The sequence below is a fragment of the Pelmatolapia mariae genome, linkage group LG23, assembly GCF_036321145.2.
Source record: "Pelmatolapia mariae isolate MD_Pm_ZW linkage group LG23, Pm_UMD_F_2, whole genome shotgun sequence".
Taxonomy (NCBI): domain Eukaryota; kingdom Metazoa; phylum Chordata; class Actinopteri; order Cichliformes; family Cichlidae; genus Pelmatolapia; species Pelmatolapia mariae.
Window position 1 is genome coordinate 5,147,632 of NC_086246.1, and position 22,166 is coordinate 5,169,797.

The 22,166-nt window shown below is 41.6% G+C and overlaps 2 protein-coding genes across 7 annotated transcripts; both read right to left on the reverse strand.

Moving 5' to 3' along the window:
• Positions 1-211: 211 nt before the first annotated feature.
• dhrsx (dehydrogenase/reductase (SDR family) X-linked) lies at positions 212-20,327 on the reverse strand. Of its 6 annotated transcripts, none has more exons than XM_063465915.1 (7): positions 20,167-20,327; positions 7,854-7,961; positions 6,457-6,525; positions 5,317-5,418; positions 5,019-5,226; positions 2,469-2,676; positions 212-1,666 (listed from the first exon to the last, which is right to left on the reverse strand). In XM_063465915.1, the coding sequence occupies exons 1-7, from the start codon at positions 20,264-20,266 to the stop codon at positions 1,484-1,486; spliced, it is 978 nt and encodes a 325-aa protein (XP_063321985.1). In that variant the 5' UTR covers positions 20,267-20,327; the 3' UTR covers positions 212-1,483. The 6 variants fall into 6 exon arrangements, with proteins under 6 accessions (XP_063321985.1, XP_063321986.1, XP_063321988.1 ...); XM_063465916.1 differs by lacking the exon at positions 20,167-20,327 and adding an exon at positions 20,037-20,143; XM_063465918.1 differs by lacking the exon at positions 20,167-20,327 and adding an exon at positions 13,896-13,960.
• Positions 11,495-14,063, reverse strand: LOC134620024 (E3 SUMO-protein ligase ZBED1-like). The gene has a single exon (XM_063465912.1). It carries the CDS (start codon positions 14,061-14,063, stop codon positions 12,000-12,002), a length of 2,064 nt encoding a protein of 687 aa, XP_063321982.1. The 3' UTR covers positions 11,495-11,999.
• Positions 20,328-22,166: the final 1,839 nt, after the last annotated feature.

The window sequence follows — 22,166 nt, forward strand, 5'->3', positions numbered from 1 at the left end:
GCTGTCCATCTTTGTAATTTGAAAATGTTTCGTTTCCAAATCCGTTAAAGCAAACTGCTGCTTCAGTAGAGATGCAGATTTTTACAAAAGCCCAGTGAGTGACTTTGATTTAGACCTTTCTAAAAACTCTTCTCTAAAAGAGTACATGCAAGAAAAAGTACTTACAACAGTACTAAACTACAGAGTAACAACACCAATCCTTAATAGACCGAGACGTGACTTTTATTTACCATTGCAAAGAGATCAAATAACAGCACAGGCAGCAGAAACATGGCTACATTGGTCCAAAGTGCTGAAACAGAGCAGAATGTACATGGAACAACATAAATGAAGTCATGCATACAGTGTCCACACGGTGGCGCTGTGGGCCTGTGACAGCGTCTGAGAGGCGTTAACATGTAGGAGACGAGTTCATTACAGCAAACCAGACTAAAGCAGCAGTGATCATTAGTTTTAATAACACTGACAGGTTCATGTTTGTTTTATGGAGTCACATTCATGAAGCATTACAGTCACACTAAGTGGTCCCGTCTCTGGGTGAAGCCTGAGGTAAAGGGACTGCTCTCAGCTCCAAGTCTGACTGTACTCACCTGTCAGCCAATACAAGGCTATTCTGCAGTAAAACACATCAATGTAGTATTTTATTATGTACATCTACATTCCAACATTTTAATCATCTTCTTCTAGCTTCTCTATTTAGAGGTCACCACAGCAGATCATCCTAACCTCCCTCCTTCACTACATCCATGAACTTCCTCTTTGGCAGCTGTGTTTGTCCCGTATATGCACATGTCTCACCTCTAACTTTGTCCCAGCCTGAGCACACAATATTCATTTATACTGCCATCCATCCTGCTCACTGCCAATGAAAATCACAGCATACTGAACTCTGCCAGCTCCACCTCCGGCTCCACCTTCAGTCATTTCAGCGCCTTAAAGCGAGTGTTGTTGTGATTTGGTGCTATATAAATAAAACTGATAAAGCATACATCACTCCTGAGGCACGATTTGCTCCTTTAGCAGCAACATCATAGCACACAGTGAAATATAAATCAGTCCACAGTCATTTACGGGCATGAACAGGTAAAGCTAAGGCACGAAGGCTTCATGTGAGCTCAGACCTTTCTACGTCTGTCTTTGTTTGGAATATTAATCATATTAAGGTGTGGTTTAAAAACAGGCACATGTGTGGAGTCATGCTGATGTCTGGTACATATGATGGGCCATGAGCTCGGGTCTACCAGAGGCCATGGATGTAATTGCTCCTTTGGTATAGTTATCTTTTTTGTCAGGTAAAGCTCAAATAGAGGTGGTTAAAATCATAACACAATGAACACGTCTATATGAGTAAAAGTTATATATGAAATCAAGAGTATTGTTGCAAAACTTTGAAATGTTTGACTTCTCAAACACTGTTAGATAAGATTGTCCCAGTGAGTACTGAGGATGCAGAAGTATCCAGCCTTAAGGTCAGCTGGGTGGGTCAGGCCTCCTGCAGACCCACCAGCTGACAGCTCTTTTTCCACAGCTTGGCCTGTAGTTCAGAGTCATAGGAAACACCTGCAGACTGCGTCTTCTGGCCGTTGTACAGGTAACAGCTACCCACCCCCTCCATCTCAGAAGCAGCTGCAGCATAGACGGCTGTAGAGGCTCCCTCTGCTGGAGTCTGAGCAAAGCACAGAACAACAACAGCTTCAAAAGTCTCGTATCTGTAACATCTCCAAAAGTGAGTGTTTCCTCTCAGAAAGATGGTTTAGAAGACTTCAGGTGCAGCATGTCTGATTTCTGTGCCTGTCAGTGAACACATCATGTCATAACAGCATCACACACCTGCAAAGTTTCACAACCATGTGGTTCAAACTGAACTGAAGGTTTAGTGCAGAGCATCAGCCACACACACAGCTGCTAACCAACAGCTTACACCTGCAGAGAGTGTGTGTGTGTGAGAGTGAGTGAGAGAGAGTGATGATGAATATCAATGGACAACTCACTATTTATGACTGACAGAGGAACACACACACACAGGCCAGCATGACCGTACACCAGGTCTTTATATACATCATTATCAGTATCGGAGATAAGAATTCACCAGCTGGGCCACGTCCTCATTTTATGTTTGACAGTTTTTTAGTGGTAAAGGTGAACGCTTGGACATGAACAGAGCTGTGGTTTGGGGAAGGCCTGGAAGGGGACTGGCGACGGCTCCCGGGCCTGGCAGATCCCCATGCACTAAATAGAAGTGAAGAAGTTAAAGAATTGAGAACAAGGAGGGAGGGTGGGGCACGTAAACGAGAATGATCAGTTTGCAGAACTGGGGGAACCTCTGTAGATGACAACCGGAAGGAGCGTGTTTGGAGGCGTGGTCCTGCTCCTGAAATTCCGATACATAATCTCCAAAACATGAACAAAGAATAATAATAATGGAGGAAAAGCTTCCAGCTGAAGACGATGAATAACTTAGTCCTCACCCTGAACAGTATCTTGGCTACTGGCCTCTTGAGCAGCTGCACCAGAGTCCACAGGTTATCGTACAGCGCCGTGTCCACCATTCCCGGGTCCACAGCATTCACAGTCACAGAGCAGCTGCTGGCAGTCAGCTGCTCCTGCAGGTAATAGGTGAACAGGACCAGAGCCAGTTTGCTTTGGGAGTAAGCACCATGGGAACTGTACTGGATCCTGGGAAGAAGAGGATGAAGGGAGAATCAGAGTTAACCTGGCTTTTTTATATATCCCAAACTTCCCCCAGAGTACTGCAGCCGGTACAGAGCTCAGAGCAGCCTGATGGAAAAGCTGCTTCACATCCAGCTGCTGTTAAAGAGTACGGTGTGGGTGTTACCCAGACTCATCTTTACTGGCTGCTTATGTACTCGTCAGCATTTACTTTACTCATTACTCCACCTGCTTACTACAGCTACCATTCAGAAGAACATGGACACAGAAAAACTCATTTACATGTTTTGGTTTTACTCGTCTGTCAGGACTAATATTTATCCTAATATGATTTATATTATACTGAGTCCTTTCACACTTTTTCTTCATTCAGTTAAACAGAGAAAGTTCTCAAAATGTTTTAGTTTGAGCCATATTTTTATCTACAGTACCTTTGTTTTAGCAAGGTTACAGCTAAAACACATTTAGAAGGATAATAGTTATAGAAATAAATATTATTTATATGCCTATTATTTATTTATAAATAATATTTAGAAGGAATATTTAGTGCTTTTACAGGAAACATTGACAGACAGTACTCACAGTCCTGTTCTTTGTATTTTCCCAGACTTTTCATATTTTAGTACATTTGCACCGCACTGTAACTACAGTGGCTTGCAAAAGTATTCAGCCCCCTTGAACTTTCCCACATTTTGTCACATTACAGCCACAAACATGAATCAATTTTATTGGAATTCCACGTGAAAGACCAATACAAAGTGGTGTACACGTGAGAAGTGGAACGAAAATCATACATGATTCCAAACATTTTTTACAAATAAATAACTGAAAAGTGGGGTGTGCGTAATTATTCAGCCCCCTGAGTCAATACTTTGTAGAACCACCTTTTGCTGCAATTCCAGCTGCCAGTCGTTTAGGGTATGTCTCTACCAGCTTTGCACATCTACAGACTGAAATCCTTGCCCATTCTTCTTTGCAAAACAGCTCCAGCTCAGTCAGATTAGATGGACAGCGTTTGTGAACAGCAGTTTTCAGATCTTGCCACAGATTCTGGATTGGATTTAGATCTGGACTTTGACTGGGCCATTCTAACACATGGATATGTTTTGTTTTAAACCGTTCCATTGCTGCCCTGGCTTTATGTTTAGGGTCGTTGTCCTGCTGGAAGGTGAACCTCCACCCCAGTCTCAAGTCTTTTGCAGACTCCAAGAGGTTTTCTTCCAAGATTGCCCTGTATTTGGCTCCATCCATCTTCCCATCAACTCTGACCAGCTTCCCTGTCCCTGCTGAAGAGAAGCACCCCCAGAGCATGATGCTGCCACCACCATATTTGACAGTGGGGATGGTGTGTTCAGAGTGATGTGCAGTGTTAGTTTCCCGCCACACATAGCGTTTTGCATTTTGGTCTCATCTGACCAGAGCACCTTCTTCCACATGTTTGCTGTGTCCCCCACATGGCTTGTGGCAAACTGCAAACGGGACTTCTTATGGTTTCCTGTTAACAATGGCTTTCTTCTTGCCACTCTTCCATAAAGGCCAACTTTGTGCAGTGCACGACTAATAGTTGTCCTATGGACAGATTCCCCCACCCTCTCCTTGTTCGGCCTGTGAGTTTAGGTGGACGGCCTTGTCTTGGTAGGTTTACAGTTGTGCCATACTCCTTCCATTCCTGAATGATGGCTTGAACAGTGCTCCGTGGGATGTTCAAGGCTTGGGAAATCTTTTTGTAGCCTAAGCCTGCTTTAAATTTCTCAGTAACTTTATCCCTGACCTGTCTGGTGTGTTCTTTGGACTTCATGGTGTTGTTGCCCCCAATATTCTCTTAGACAACCTCTGAGGCCGTCACACAGCAGCTGTATTTGTACTGACATTAGATTACACACAGGTGCACTCTATTTAGTCATTAGCCCTCATCAGGCAACGTCTATGGGCAACTGACTGCACTCAGACCAAAGGGGGCTGAATAATTACGCACACCCCACTTTGCAGTTATTTATTTGTAAAAAATGTTTGGAATCATGTATGATTTTCCTTCCACTTCTCACGTGTACACCACTTTGCTGGGTGAAATCAGGAAGCACAGTCTTCAGATGTGTCTGATTAAAGTCTGCAGCTATGCTGTGACCTGCAGCAGGATGTACCTTCTGTAGTTTGTTTTTAGTGGTGTGCAGGAGCGCTAACAGTGCTAACTCTGGGATCTAGGGGAATGAAGATGACAAAGTGTTCCAGTTTAAACATGACAGTGAAGTTGCAGATTTCCTGTGTGATTATTATAAAATGTAATCACTCAAACTTTTTGTATTCTTTCAGACTCAGAGGGTTTCATACGCACTGATTGATCTTCTCACCTCCTGTTTAAGTCCTCCATGTCTACGACTCCTGCGTAATGTGTAGCAGAGGACATGTTGATGATTCTAGAGCAGCAGCCCGGTTTTCCTGACCTCTTCAGCAGATCAAGCAACAAGTTGGTCAGCAGGAAGTGGCTCAGGTAATTGAGGCCCAAGTGGTACTCAAAGCCATCCTCTGTTTGTCTCTCAGGAACCATCATGGTCCCAGCTACGTGAAAGGAACAAGTTCAATATTTAGTAAACTGGTGCGTGACTTTGTAAAGACCATCATCAGTGTGTGTGTGTTTGTATAGCCTACCGTTATTAACCAGGACATGGAGGGGTAGACCTCTGTCCCTGAACAACCGCACAAAGTGCCGCACAGATTTCAGTGACGTCATGTCCACGAAGACAAACTCAGCTGCAGTAAGAAAAGAACAGCACTGAATCCTGACTCTGACTCCATGACTGTCATCAGGTAACAGCAGTTAGTAGCTGCAGTGCATTTGACCTCTCGAGGTCACTGTGCACGCCACATCATTCGCTCCACCATCAATAGGCAGAAATGATTTAGTTTGTCTCCCAGAACTCCCCAAAGGTAACAAACATCTCAACAAGTGAGGACAGTATGGAACATATGTAAGACGAAGGGCTTTATACTAGTGAGCATTAGCACACATGCTAATTTCTTTACATATTGTTACACAGCAGGGGAAGCTGGTTTGTCAGGATTTACATTTTTATTCTGAGGGGAGATCATGTCTGAGGTCAAACTGGTTTTAACACCCTCAATGTTGCCATGGTAATGGAGAAGAAAATGTGACATCCCTGGTTCATAACAGCGATTATTTACTGTTAAAGTATCATTTTTAGGAAGAAATCTGGAATATTGTCATTGATATTATTTTAGATTATCACTTATATGTTTTGCTACAGGCTGGGATGACTGATACTCACCGTGTGTAGGGATAAAAGGTGTGTGTGTGTGTGTGTGTGTCACACTCAAAATGTGGTTTTAGTGTCAGGGTTACAATTGGGTTATGGTTAGGTTTAGGCTCAGGCCTTCATTTTTGATGGTTAGGGTAAGCATTATGTCAATGAGATGTCCCCACTAGGATAGCAACACCTGACATGTGTGTGTGTTTTTCTGCACTGTATTTTTTGAGTTTTCCAGTTAGGCTGGACTACACTAAGACTTTATTTTAACTCATTAAACCGTGTCTGGGTCTACAGTCGGCTTTCATTTGCTCTCTGTGTCAGCTCAGATGTGATCATGTTATTTAGCTTTTCAGAGAGCAAGTATCACAGCTGACATTATTTCATACATGTATTTATGATGTAAAGCATTGCCATGGTATAACATTTTTATCTGAAATTTGAGCTTTTATTTTGGAAGACCCACTTCCTGTTTCATAGACAGTACCGAATGAGAGCTTCCGTGTTACTGGATGGGACTTACCGGTTCCTTCGGTCCCTTCTTCATGAATCTTCCTAACAGCTGCTGCACCTTCTTCTCTCTCATTCCCAGCTGGAGATGATGAAGATCAAAGAGAGGCTTGGTGGGCAGATATCAATCCTACAGCCTACACTCACTAACAAAACCTTTGGTACGACTGACACTAATGAACAAAACACTGGAGAAAAAGCCAATCACAACTCGTCTATCAACAGGGGAAGGTAATATTCTTGTATTTTAGTCCGTCATCATCAGGATGATGGAGGTAATGAAAAAATAATCTAGAGCAGGGTTGTCAAACATGAGGCCCAGGGGCCAGAATCGGCCTGCCAAAGACTCCAATGGGGTCCACTGGATGGTTTTGGAATATGTTTAGGAAGTTATAGATTTTGGACTTTTAGCTGTATTTTCATGGGTTTTACAGCTTTTCCTGCTGATGAACACCAGTACCATGACCATTCATAGTACACCACAGTAATTAGATAAACAATAATTAAAACACAGAAGAATTCGTGTGAATTACTCTCCTGGGCGATGAGATAGCAGAACTTTCTATAATTTTACACATTTATTTGTGACAACAGATTTCTTTCAGTTACTACAGCAGCATTTCTTTATCTTGTAGTAAAAAAGAGACGTACTATTGAAATTGCACTTAATGGGGTTAAAAGTGTAGTTTAACGTATTTACACTGACTGAAACGAGGGCGTCTCTGGTTCGGCCCACTTAAGATCAAAATGCGCTGTACGTGGCCTGCAATATAAGATGAGTTTGACATCCCTGCTCCAGAGTTGGGGTTTGCAAAGTCTGTATGTTAATGTCTTTACAGAAAGTATTTATTGTTGGAATTCTCATTTTGTAACAATCTTTAATCAGTAGTAAGGTGGCATGCATTGACACCAGGAACGTTTAGTTAGCCTTGTTGTGCTAGAAAAGTTAAAGATTTTAAATCTAAGTGAAACGCTCAGTTGGTCCTGCATAAACTGTAGATTCATTCAAGATCACTTCATTTTCATTAATACATTTAGCTGGCCTGTGGGCTACACTTTGAGAACCTAGGATCTACTGGCAGTGCAGATATGAAGCATTCAGCTCCATATATGGAAAGATTCCAGTGCTGTTGTGTGCAAGTCATTCAATAAATGAATACAAAAGGTCAAAAAGTTCATATTAAACACAGCTGCTGTTTAGTTCCATAGACAACATACAAAAGGTTTATAGATCAAGTGGGCAGTAGGTTCCTTTTCTCATAGTTGTACACAGTGAGCTTATTTTTGAGACCAGAGTCCCAGCCTGTGGGACATCTGAAACAATGCAACCTTAAGGCACTGCCACAACTAAGAACAAGTATAAAAAGGGGAACTGACCGAGTGAAGGCATGTGATCGGACATTAGCCTACCTATGATAACATGCATGCCAAGGCTTGCCAGGTGTCTTGCTGTTTCAAAACCAATTCCTCTGGTACCCCCAGTCACAATGGCAACCCTTCCATTTTGCTTGGGTAAGACTGTGTAGGAGGAGAGAGGGGACCACATAAGAACATTACACAATCTTTCACTTAAACTCTGGCGAGGTTCAGTAACGATGAGGTTTAAGACAATGCTGGGATGAAAGTCTTCCGTGACTGATTTATTAACAGTCATCTGTAAATATGCAGCAGCAACACAGCATTCAAAGAATCAACAGAACAGAATTACAGTGAGTGCAGATAAGTCTATACACACTTTTGTAAGTCAGGTGATTTACAAGAAACTTTCTATAGTTGCTCTGCTGGTTTTGTATAGAACTTAGAAACATATCTGAAGACGATGCAAATTAATTATGAATGCAATGACATGTCAGTCTACTTGACTGCCACTGGGAAATACAATGACCAATTACCCAGGCCAGTGACTGACATCTTTTAAATAGTGCAATGAAGAGCATGAAATGTGGATTTCTTAGATCAATTTTCACAGAACCTTTCTTGTAACGCTCTTTAAGAAATAAATACCAGTTAATCTGCTTTGTTTTGCTTTTAACCCAGGAAAACAGCAGGAATATATGAAACCTATGAAATACACCGCTCCAGAACAGATTGGTGAAATCCGTTTGTACGACTGCATTGCATTTTCAAATATTGAACATTGTTCCCATGCAAAGTGAAGACATCACGCAGCCAGGCAAGCTAAACCTTTACTCACAATTATTATCAGTCAGTTCTGCAATATGTGGACAAGTATTTACAAAGTACATAGCCTGAATGACATTTGAGGGGCAAAAAGGACAACTAAACAGAGTATTCTAGGAAGTCACAACAACTGATCAGTGAGGTAAGATGCGCCCAACTACTATCAAAGGCAGGTTTCTGTAAGTCTGGCGAGGCATTCGTCCCCCAACATACAAACCGGAAGATTTTCACATGGTTAATGAGTTTAAAATATTCTATTTTAATCTGTACCATGATCTTCTCCTAACCATTACAATGTAGTTTTGGTACATAAATCTCAACAGCCACTGAAAATTAAATTTAACAGCAAATAAAACATTGTTGTTTCAGACTGTGTAAACTGATCACCCTAGTGGTATTTCTTAGAGATATTTATGAACCAATAATTCACCACAGCGCAGTAAATTACACGTTTCCTTATCACACAATATCATGTTTAAATGTATGAAGTTTAAAGAGATATAATTAATCCATCTCTGGCTTCCAACATTGGCTTGTGGTACATGCAGTGTCACTTCACTGGTGGGAAAGGAGTCTGAGCCTAAGCAAGCGAGCGATGGCGACTAGATAGAGTTAGGCTCACTTCAGTGCACAGCTTGGGCACTGGAACCAGTTTCCTGGCCTGTACTCTGTTCCACTCTGGACTTACTCTAAATGAAAAGAGGCTGGCAGAGTGTGCTTGTACCCCTTACTGTGGAATTTCCATGCCCGCATGGGCAACAAATGTTTTACCTGGAGAGGTGTGTTTGTGCACTACGTTCCCCCACCGAGATGTGTACAACAAGATGTGTACAGGTGAGACCATCAAGCAAGACTTTGAGAATGGCCACAAAGTGATTCAGGAAAACTGTCAAATGACTCACGAGAGGGAATCGGAGCTAAACTCACACTCTACATAGTGGTAGTGAGATGCTACTGGCCTCAACACTTCATCTCCTCGACGGTCTTCCACAGTTCATCAGGTACTGTTCGTGGCCGAGTGTGAAGCAGTGGGAATGATAGACAGCATCTCCAAGTCTAGAAAAGGGTGAAGCGCCCACTTCAGTTTAAGTATCTCAAAAGTGAGAGATACTTAAAGTGGAGGGTGACATTTTACAGTGAAAAGACAGCAGAGCTAAAACAATGCAATTGATTCCCTGGTCAATCTCCTACCTCTTACCTATGATCACAAGCTCTGCATAGCAACCAAGAGAAGGTAGCAAGCAGCTGAGTTTCTTTTTAAATAGGTGGGTGGATTCTCCCTTTGATCAGTCAATCAATAGAGACTCTGTGTTGAGCCACTGTTTCTACACGTCAAAAGGAGTCAGTTGAGGTGGTTCAGACATCTGACTAGGATGATTCCTAGGTGGGGTGTTTCGGGTATGTCCTACTGGGACGAAACCTCCGGGCAGACCCAGGACTCACTGGAGAGATTATATCCCTCATTTAGCTTGGAAACAACTTGGTGCCCCACCCAGAATAAGCCAGAAGAGGATTCTGGGTTGATGGAAGTCTGAGATTCACTGTTTAGGCTTAGGCCACTGCCTGCATAACTCAAACCAAGAAAGCAAAGAAAGAAACAAATCAATCAATCAAACAAACACAAAAACAATGGATACATGCATGTTCCCTTATAGCTCTTCATACCCTCTTGACTTGGCGTGGCACTTGTCAGATTAATTTGCATTTAAATGCAACAGATGTGCACAGATGAGGGGAAAAAATAGGCTGTGGATTTTAGGTTTTGTGACCCATCTAATGGAAAAATCCTGAATACCTAGCCTTCCAATATTCCATATTGATTCTGTTCATCTGGATGTAGTGATTTCAGTGGGAGAAATATTTTGTTATAATTCAAGTGACTTCGTCAGTCTCAGCTGACTGCTGGTTTCCAATCTTATAAAAAGTTCATTTGCACAATGAGTGAAACCAGCCCACTGAAGGAACAATGGGCTGGGAGGTCAGTTCCTTCATCATAATTATGTAAATTCTCATGACCATTGATCAACAACCACTGAACAAAACCCACTGATCAAAGACCACTGATCAATGTCCATGAGTCCCATTCACAGAGATTTGGGGAATGGCTGCAATCACAGCATTGTAAGATGGTGACAGATGTACCCTTAGGCCCCCTCCTCGATTCAGAGATGGTCTTTCCCACCTCTGCTCCAGCTGATCCAGGTCCAGGTCCTGACCCGGAAGCTCCAGCCAATCCAGGAGAGAAACACAACCGCTGACTAAGCGAAAACCCATAGTGATCCCATATGTGTCAGGAGTGTCAGAACAGTTGAGACACATTTTTTCTAAACACCGGGTCTCTGTGGCTTTTAAACCCCAAAACACACTGCGCCAAAAACTGGTCCACCCCAAGGATCGGGTCCCCCGACACAAACAGAGTAACATAGTGTACGCTGTTAAGTGCCAGGAGGATTGCCAGGATTTATACATCGGAGAAACCAAACAACCTCTGGCTACAACACAGAAGAGCTACCTCGTCCGGCCAGGACTCTGCAGTCTATTTACACCTACAGGCCAGTGGACACTCTTTCAATGATGAGGATGTACACATCCTGGACAGGGAGGAACGCTGGTTTGAGGGCGGAGTCAAGGAGGCCATTTACGTGAAAAGGGAAAGACCATCTCTGAATCGAGGATGGGGTCTAAGGGTACATCTGTCACCATCTTACAATGCTGTGATTGCAGCCATTCCCCAACTCTCTGTGAATGGGACTCATGGCCATTGATCAGTGAGCTTTGATTTGCATATTAATGATCAAGGAAATGACCTCCCAGCCCATTGTTCCTTCAGTGGGCTGGTTTCAGTCATTATGCAAGTGTACTGTTTATAAGATTGAAACCTGCAGTCAGCTGAGACTGAAGAAGTCACCTGGATATGACGAAACGTTTCTCCCACTAAAAAATGTCCAGATGAACAGAATCAGCCTTTTGGGATTTACTTACCTGGCCGACTGAGCATGCATGAACACATGAGTTGTAATTTAAAAAACAAAACAACAAAAACAAAAAACCAGCTGATACACATTTATAATAAAGACAAAACACAATATTGCTACATAAACGATAAATCTTTTCTTCTTTTATAACCTTCTACTTCATTTTAATACAATAGAGTTTCTGTGCAGATTTTGAATGCATAAGGACATCCACTCTGTAAAGGAGAAATGTGTTTACAGCAGTTAACTTAAAAGCTAATGTGTCCCATATGTTATAAAGGCTGAAAACGTTGTCCCTTTATGCCACCAGTGGCTTTTCAGCCTTTAGAACCTCTGTCAAGTAAACACACAAAGAATACAGATAGCAAAGTAAATAAAGTTCTTTAAAACCTCAGTCACTTTAGTGCTGAGCCAAACTAGAGTTGGTTTCCAAAACAGTTTCAAATTCATCCTCACAGGGTTCAGGCTCATAGTAGCTCCGAGAGTTCTCATACAGGAAAACCTGCATATCCACTAGAGCTGAAGGTATACGGTTTCTTTTCCCAGAAAGAAAAGTACCTGATGAGCTGAACAACCTATGACAAGGAACACTTGTGGCAGGAACGCACCAATACTTCTGGAGCACCTTAGGAAGTGTGGGGAACAAAGGTGCATGGTTCGACCACCAAAGCAAAGGGTCTTCATTCAGACCTAGAACCCTCTGTGACTTGTAGTTGCTCAGCTCCTCTACTACTTGAGCATGTAGCTCCTCCTGGCTCTGGTCTGCATCTGACTGGCAAAATATGGCAGCCAAAGGGTTGTCTTGAACTGAAGTGCTGGCAGAAGATTCACCCGGAAGTCCCTGTTTCTTGCAAGGTGGCTCATCAGACACCAAAGAAAAATCATCAAGGCACGATCGCTCTGAAATCTGCTTCTCAAGGATTGCTTTGGCCTCTTCAATAATAATACTCTCAACTTTGGAGCGTTCTTGGGTGGAAAGAAAAGGCAGTTTCTTATAACGAGGATCCAAAAATGTAGCAATGTTGAGGAATGTTGCGATCTCTTGGGATAACTGTGAATTCTGTGAATATGTGCTTGACAAGACCTTGGCGATGACCTCTTTGCTCATGCTGATCTCTTTGAGATCCCCTTCCTTAATTTTGAGGGTGGTGTTCAGGAGCATATGAAGGACAGGTCTCACCATGCTAATGGTTGGATACTTACAAGAAGTGATCATGTTTGCCACAACTTTAAAGGGCTGGAGGACTTCAATCAAGCCCTCCAACAAGGCCCAGTCAGAACCACTGAAGGTGAAATGATGGCTACTAGAACTCTCTATAAGTGTCGTACTTATAACAGCCTGTTGCTCTTTCAGTCTTTGTAGCATTGCCAATGTACCAAACCATGACCTGTCCTGGTCTGTGATGAGTGTACACTGAGCAAGGCCCTGTTGCTTCTGCTTTTCTCGTACTGTATACATAGCAGATTCTCTATAATGATCGACAAGCTTGCGGCAGCATCCCAAAAAGCCACTCACTCGTGGCAGCTGGAAGGCTTCAGCCATTGCATGATTGATTGTGTGCCCAAGGCAGGGCATTTCTACTGACAGATCCAGGAGGGAGCATGCTTTCACCACATCCACCGAACCGTCTGTGGTAGCCCCGATGACTTTATGAGTTATCCCCCACTTCACAAAGGCTTCATACATGGCTCTGGTGATATTCTCAGCTCTGTTGTCCTCTTGTACTTCAAAAGTTTTAAGGCATTTGTTGGTCACTGAGAAGCCAGATGCACTGTTGTAATTGATTGAATGCACAGAAAGTGAAATATATGTTCTGTTTTGTGTTTGGCTTTGCCACAGATCTGTAGCAATGCCACAATTCATAACTCCACTAAGCTCATTAAAGACCACATTTTGGGTATGGCAGTACATTTGAGGAACCATTTTGCCTGCGAGGTCACTTTTGCTTGGAGGAGAATATCCAGGGTCGACAATACCGATTAAATTCTTGAACGTAGGCTCCTCAACTGTACATACAGGATATAACCCCTCACAAATGAAGTTCATAATAGCTACTGTCAAATCATTGTGTCGTTTGTTTTCAGAGTCTAAGCTCTGCCTTAAACATGTTTCCTGGGACTGCTGCTGTGAAACTGTAGGCTCAGTCTTTATCCTAGAAAACGCCGTAGCAAAAGCTTCACGCATCTGATCTGTGTTGCTTTTCACGAACTCACTGAACTCTATGGGATGGTTCTTTTCAAGGTGGTATGACAAGTTTGAGGTGTTTCCAGAGTAGGCAATTTGGCTCATACATACACGACAGTAAATCCTTTTCCAGTGTAATATGCAGCCATCTGCATCTGTGTCAAAGCCAAAGTACTTCCACACTTTGCTTTTGGCACGTGGGTGTGCGACCAGGTTGAGGCCTGAGCACGAAGGTCCTGAACTTTTACCCTCCATTGGCTCCTTAGGTAAAAAGTCCATCAGGATGGCTTCTCTTATCGAGAACCTAACAAGAACAGTGAAATAAACATTTGATTTTGGTGATAAAAACATTTTAAGTGTTTGAGAACTGGATTTTACAATCCTCCCAACAATTAACATGCAAATGAGCAGATAAAATAACATATCTGGCTAAGATAGGAATTTGCATGATGGTTACCACTGATACTGAGGTTTGCACAAGTAACATAACATAACAACGCCACATGAGACACTACATGTACACTACGCAATCCTGCTCTCAAAAACTGACAGATTTAACACTGCCTCTGAAGCTGGATTTAAGAAATAACTGTTTAAAAGTTCACATTTTTAGAACATGTTTAGCACCATCTTGAGTTAGTATAGAATATCAGGTCACCAGGTTGGTTGGTTATTTGCAACTGATAGACCCACATTAGATTGAAAAAAAACTCGTTGTTGCAGCCAGGAGTAATTAAAAAAAAAATACCCTTTGAACACATTTTTTAGTTTTAGTTTTCTTGTTTTCCATTGAGTTAGCAGTTTTCGTCACTAGCTTACATAAACTAATATAAGTCTGTTAACCCCAACCAACCAACCAACCAACTCTGTGATGTCACATCCTGTACTGGCACAGGATAGTGCTAAGCATGTTCTAAAACCTTTAAGCACTTATTCTTATTTTAGTGTTACATCTATGTCAGTTTTTGACAGCACATCCTCCATAGTGTAAATGAGTCTTTACACACAGTGTTTCATGTCCACTTTAAACCTACCTTTAATAAGTCGATAATGTTGCTGCCCTTTTAGGTCAGTAACAGAAATATTAGTCAATTAAACAAATTACTCATATCTAATTCGTTTACCACATCATTTAACTGCTGGTTTTACTACACCATGGTTCCACCCACAACTATTTGGCAGCCACATCGTATCTAACTCAAGACCAATAACAGCCAAGGGGAGCTGCAGTTCTCCAATATTTGGCTGTACAAAATAAATGTTTGTGAGTCAGAGTAATCAGACACAACCATTTAATTACAGGAATGACAAATTATAAACAGGCATATTAACATTAACCTTAAGGAATGAAGGCTACCGGTTGCAAATACTGCTAAAGCATGGCGCATTTAATGCGTGTGAAACGCTGTTCACATTCCAAAGTGGCACATGTGACGTGACACGGTCAATTCACATGCTCTTCAAAAAAACAAAAAAAACAAAAACACGAATCCTTCAACTACGTTCACATTCTTGGAACCAGATTTCAAGTTTGTGTAATGGTTGTTTAGCCCTGCGTGAAAATGACTGCCACAGGTTGCGCGAATTATATAAACACACTTCTCAAACAAATTAAAGGAACACTTTTTAATCAGAGTACAGCACTAAGTCAATTAAACCTCTGAGACATTGATATGGTCAGTGAAGTAGCAGAGAGGATTGTCAATCAGCTTCAGCTGCTTTGGCATTATTGAAATTAATAACAGAAAAAAATACTGTTTAACTTTGTGGCCTTCTATATACTTCCTGTTCTATATACACTTTCTGTTGGTTACTGGGACACTTTGATTGCACTACCTTAGTACTGATGACTTTTTGTAAATTGAGCACAATATGCACTGTTTTTTTCCCCATTTTTGCTATAGTTTATATATAAAAATAAATACATATCAAGAACAAAGTTATGAAAACAAAAAAATAATTTTAGGTGGTTTGAAAGGATTTTCAACCTTTTATTTATAAATTGAGGTCTACAGCTAGAAAAATGACTTTCAGTTTCTTTGTGGTTTTATTGCACTTTTTAGCAATTTATTTAGTTACTATGAACTAAAGTTACTAAAATTAGGATTAAAAAAAAATGTAATATTGATGTAGAACAAATTCCATCCATCCATTCACTTATCCTTTTCAGGGTCGCTGGACGGTGGGAGGAAGCCGGAGTACCCGGGGAGAACCCACGCAAACACGGGGAGAACATGCAAACTCCACACAGAAAGACCCCAGCCTGATGGTGGAATTGAACTCAGGACCTTCTTGCTGTGAGGCAACAGTGCTAACCACCGTGCTGCCCATGTAGAACAAATTGAAATGCTTAAAAACAAAAACATAGCACTACAGCATGTAACAATGCAAAGATAAGCTCTGGTGGTTTTATCGTAGATGATGAAGAGTTAACTAGAGACTAACCGACTAATCGTTGCTGTCATCAGTAGTTGGTACCAGACGCACTAGTTGCTTAATTTAATTGTTAAAATTTTAATTGATGCCCAATACAGGTAAATTATTGTGTCCATCTGCCATCTGGTGGCAGCCATTTGTCACCAGATGCCGCAAATGGTGGCGTCGCAATAAATCTTTTAATATTAGCCTGATGTTTTTGTCATATATAGCGAATATTAGCTTCCACCTTTCGTGGATGGGCTTTCAGTCATTTGGGAAGGGTTCAGAGTATAGCTGCTACTGCTCCACATTGAAAGGAAACAGCTAAGGGTGTCCTCTAAGGTGTTCCAGCCCTGCATGTCCTACTGGGAGGAGGCCCCGGCGTAAACCCAGGACACACTGGAGAGTGTGTATCTGTTCCCTGGGAACATCTTGATGTTCCTTCAGATAAGCTGGAAGAAGTGGCAAGAGGGAGGTCTGGGCTTCCCTGCTGCTGTCCCTGGGACAGACTTCATGAGGGTGGCCTGAGGGTCCGAGGTCCTCCAGTGGATTATGTGCTTACTGTTTGGCCCTGTGGAGCCTAATTAGCATTTGCCATAGAATTGTGGAATTGTCACGTCCACTAGTGGGGCTCTGTGGTTTTCAAAGCAGCAGCCGTAGTACCTGCAGCACTCAGTACATGTGAAAGATGTAAAAGGGTCTGGAAATACTGTGGAGAATGTGCAGCATTTGGCGGTGGGTCAGTGATAGTTTGGTAAGGTATATCCATGGAGCAACACACGGATCTCTACAGGCTGGATAACAGCACTCAGACTACCCTAGACCCACTGTCAAACCCTATGCAGTTAGTTCTAGGTCCCACCTGGTGCAAGAAAATGCTCAGTCTTGTGTCATTTCTATCAACCCACTCCATATCAGTATAGATTTATTTCCCCATTGAGACCTGATGTGTTTTCAAAGTGTTCCTTTAATTGTTTTTTAGAATAATTATATTATGATGTAACAACAATAAGCAGAAGATGAAAAATATACATTCCCTTGAATTTTTTTAATTAAAAATTGCTGATACATTATAACTACATTTGAAAAAAGAAGAAGAAGCAATATTTACATTATGCCAATATAATCTGCCCTGGTTAAATACTCCATCTGTGACCAGCTGAGCCGGAATAATTCTTCTATCCAACTACAGTTTGCTAGCTGCCACATCAATGATAACACAGCAATTACCTGATAGCCACTTGAGCTAATAGTTAAGTGTCTAATGTTAACGTGTGCATCATCCAGGTTAACATTTATGATAACTTTATATCAATGTTGTTGAAACGGGAGCTTTACTGACCTCTAAAATTCCTCTTAAGCTGTTTGTATCAATATTGATGCAAATGAGTATCGTAATTCTGTGTTCATTTTCGTATCAATAAATACTGGAGTAACATTTTTTTCTTGACAATCCTACTGTGTACATGTCTAAAGCCCTGCCTCCAACCTGAGCGGTCTCTCAGATAAACTCATCTCTAATCTAGTTCCTCCTGGTTCTTTCCAACAAAAGCACACATATTAGTAAAGATGATTGATTTATTGCAAATATCCAACAAATCTTGATTTCGTCACCAGTAACACTGATGTTCAGAACTAGAATAAAAGTCCGTTTTTAAAAGTGAATATTTGGCTCATTAAATCAAAGGCCAATCAGTTTCGATCTTTTTGTAATGTTGCTGGATATTCCCACAAAAAGGAATGCAACAAATCTGTCATTAGTCACACACTCAGTGAGATTATGTGGGTATAAAACCCAAATCTGCATCTCCAGAAACACTTCCCTCTTTGTCTTAGTGTAATGCATTAGTGATTTTCCACTCTATGGTCACATGCTTTATTCACTAAAATTAAATCAGTAACACTGCTCCTTTGATAAGTGGGTTTTCAAAAGCCTCTAGCTGTTACTCCACCTGTCTACATACTTTTGCTATGATTTTGAAAAATAAAATAAAAACAAACATTTTCTGGTCTTCGGTGATGAGAAGTTCACCTGAAAAACCACCTCAGTGTAGGGAATGGAAAAATGAAACACTGGGTTAGATCATGGTGAAGTCAGCTGTGTAAGTCCACTATGGAGCAGCAGTGGTCACACATGGCAGCTAATCACAGGTACACAAAGATCTGCTGGAGCTCACAGCACGAATCACTGGGATCCTTTCAGATATGTTACAGTACTACAGCTGGTGTTCCCCTACCTGCTGAACTCCACTTTAACCCAGGAGTTCTGTTTGGGTTAAAAATAAAAGTTTGGATTCACATATACTATTATTTTATTACATGTTATATAGTGGTGCAACAGATCACGGTTGATCCGTAATCCGAACCGATCCCACTCCACGGTTCAGCACGCACGTGATCCGATGATTCGAAAAAGAAAAAAAAAGTATGTGTATGGTGCGCGTGGTGGGTCTGTCAAGCGATAGTTATGGTCAGCGCTAGCTGGAGGAGCAGAGGAGTTTGCGGTATTTAAGCAGCCCTTTGCTGCCCAGTCCGACCGGGCTAAAGCTATTACAGAAGCTATTGGGGTGTTTACGTGCAGACGGGAGGCCGTATTCCGTTGTGCAAAACAAGGGGTTTAAACTATGATGAACGTGCTTGAACCACCCTATGATATCTCGTTTGCGTCCACTTTAGTGGCAAGATAGTTCCAAGCATGTATGAGCAGGAAAAAATTTAAGTTGCGGCTGAACTGTCCCAGGCATCTTCTGTTGCCCTAACTACTACAAATGGGTGGACCTCCAGGGCAAAGGAAAGCTACGTGACCGTGTCCGCTCATTATATCACAGCAGAGTGTGATATAATGAGCGGTATGTATTATTGTAGGGTCTACCTTACAAAATAAAGCGCCTTGAGGCGACTGTTGTTGTGATTTGGCGCTTTATAAATAAAATTGAATTGAGTGGTAGATACAAAGACTGTACTGTCCTATATTGTACCATAATTTTTTTTAAATAATTGCGTGGAATGAGTCTTGAGTTGAATGTTTTTAACAGGCAAAAAATACTTCAATAAGTAAATGTTAAATTTTTTGTCTTTTTTCTTTTTTTTGCTGATCCGAAAATTGATCCGATCTGTGACTTAAAACCGTGATCCGATCCGAACCGTGAGATTTTTGATCCGTTGCACCACTAATGTTATATAAATATAGTTCACTTTGGACTAAAATAGCTGGTAAAAACATGCTTCACTTCTTATTACCTCTGTCACCATTTTAATGGACCCAGGCTGTTACAGCGCCACAGATTTTTCTTTGCATTTGGTCTTATGTCACACCTTTCCTATAGTGCCTATGAGCTCAGTGAGGTATGAAGCTTGTCCCTGGGGACATTTTTAATGCACGTCAATAGAAAAAGCATAGAAACGTGCTTGTAAAGGTCAGTGCATTCACCATCACAGGAAGCGTACAAACATGAATCAGTGTAAGAAATAAAAACAAATGATTGATAATGAAAATTAAATGAACCTCCTTTGAAAACAGGATTATTCTGATGCAATCTGAGTCAGCTTTGTGTCACAGCGCAGGTACAGGTGTGTCACAGCCCGCGCAGGTGCCACAAGGAGACGGACTCACCGTAAGAATAATCTCAGTTTAATCTCATCCCAGCATAAAACCGTTTGCGAGATACAAAACGCTATTTTAACAGCTTCAGCCGCAAACACACGCACCCGCACGTCTCTGACAGAAATCACATCTTCCTCACACTATCGATCGGTCCGGAACTACAAAGAGAACTAACGAGTACTTCAAACTCTCCGTGTCCTGTCCTTACAGCTGACTGAACAGTTTCATACCTGCAGGCGCTTCTGTCGATGACGACATGCTCACGACATCAGCACCGCACATGGATCATATGGTGATAAATATGCATCAGGCACAAAGCAGCAGACAGAGAGCTGTGTAAGAGAGAGGAGCGGAGCTGACCTGGGAGCGTAAAGGAGCGGTTGAAAATTTGGTAGAGAAGAACTTTAATCCCGCATAAGTACAGTTTGAAGAGAGGCACCAGCACCGACTGAGGAGACATCCTTCTGCTTCCCACACCGAAACGCTTCCGAGTCCGAGTGTGCGTCCGTTACTGAGTCCGAGTGGACGCCTCACTGGGATAAGTCTGTCAGTGGTTCCGCCCTCAAGACGTTTTGACGCAAAGAGGGCGGAACCAAATGAGCTGAAACGCATTTTCTCGGCTAAAGCTGTGAACACTGTTTAGTTTGAACAGCCACATCAGTGCATCCTGCTGTCGTTATGTCAGTAATAACAGTATTGGTACTTTGTCGTTTCTGATAAAGAGGCTGTGAGCTGTTTGATGGCCTTATTTAGACGTTATATTTATTGGGCCATAGCAGCTGGGTTAAAGTAGGGGCAGAGATGAGGTGCAGACCCAGCACATGTCTATTGATCAACATTAACAACAATAAAAATAGAATACAAAATAAAACAATATATCCCAGTGGGGTGGGGGGGGGGGGGGTACCTCGACACAGAGCTTCTGAAGCACAGTGTGGTTTGTTTTTTGTCACATGCACTGGAGCTTCAGCTTCACAGACTGTCACTACTAAGAACTAGGTTACACATCAGGTAAATGTCAAAGTCATATTTTCCACCAGTTTAACCAAACTTGCCATACTAACTGAAATTTCTGTTCCTAGGCAGACATTAACCAGTCCCAGCTGGAAGAAATACAGACAATAAAAATATGTCAAACTTGTATGAGTGAGGCTCAGATATTTTCTGTTGTTGCTGAGGGAGCTTTACAGTGACACGAGACTGTAATCTATCACATGATAGTTTGGACTGAAACATCCTTCTGAATGATTCAATTCAATTCAGTTTTATTTATATAGTGCCAAATCACAACAACAGTCGCCTCAAGGTGCTTTATATTGTACAGTAGATCCTACAATAATAGTAGATACAGAGATATTCGTTTTGTAAACTCGAACACTAAAGCTTAACTTAATACTGCTTGAAGTCCAAATCCTGGTTACAGTGTAGTGATATGCTCCAAACATTATCTATGCTGATTTCTAATTCTGCAATGATGCAGACTGCAAGAACAGGTTCAGCTGGCCACAAAAAGCCAGTTTATAAATAGACACACAGAAAAAGCATCTAGTTTATCTCTCAGATAAACTCACCTCTAATCTAGTTCCTCCTGGTTCTTTCCAACAAAAGCACACATATTAGTAAAGATGATTGATTTATTGCAAATATCCAACAAATCTTGATTTCGTCACCAGTAACACTGATGTTCAGAACTAGAATAAAAGTCCGTTTTTAAAAGTGAATATTTGGCTCATTAAATCAAAGGCCAATCAGTTTCGATCTTTTTGTAATGTTGCTGGATATTCCCACAAAAAGGAATGCAACAAATCTGTCATTAGTCACACACTCAGTGAGATTATGTGGGTATAAAACCCAAATCTGCATCTCCAGAAACACTTCCCTCTTTGTCTTAGTGTAATGCATTAGTGATTTTCCACTCTATGGTCACATGCTTTATTCACTAAAATTAAATCAGTAACACTGCTCCTTTGATAAGTGGGTTTTCAAAAGCCTCTAGCTGTAACTCCACCTGTCTACATACTTTTGCTAACAAACAGACATTTTCTGGTCTTCAGCAGATTCATTCTCCACATCTTTGGCTGTAGTTCAGCAGTTACAGCAGGTCACCTATTAATCAGACGGTTGGTGTTTAGCCTACCACCTACACTACAATAAAACTAATATGGCTATTCAGTAGTGATGGGCTAATGAAGCTTTCTGAAGCGTTGAAGCTTGTACTGAGGAAGGCTTAATTACTCAAAGTTTTCAATACAGCCTGCTTTGGTGCCATCTGGTGGGCAAAAACATGAAACACAGCTTGAATCTACAAGTTCAATGAACTGCCCACTCTCAGAGCTCAGTTGGCAGGTTCTGTTTAATAT

Excerpts from the sequence above, each read along its gene's own strand:
- dhrsx (XM_063465914.1), bottom strand. The coding sequence starts at position 8,097 with ATGACTGTTAATAAATCAGTCACGGAAGACTTTCATCCCAGCATTGTC. Across the intron at positions 6,526-7,853 it reads TGGCATGCATGTTATCATAG|CTGGGAATGAGAGAGAAGAA; the intron begins GTAGGCTAATGT and ends CATCATCTCCAG. Across the intron at positions 1,667-2,468 it reads TAGCCAAGATACTGTTCAGG|ACTCCAGCAGAGGGAGCCTC; the intron begins GTGAGGACTAAG and ends TGCTTTGCTCAG.
- LOC134620024 (XM_063465912.1), bottom strand. The coding sequence starts at position 14,063 with ATGGACTTTTTACCTAAGGAGCCAATGGAGGGTAAAAGTTCAGGACCT.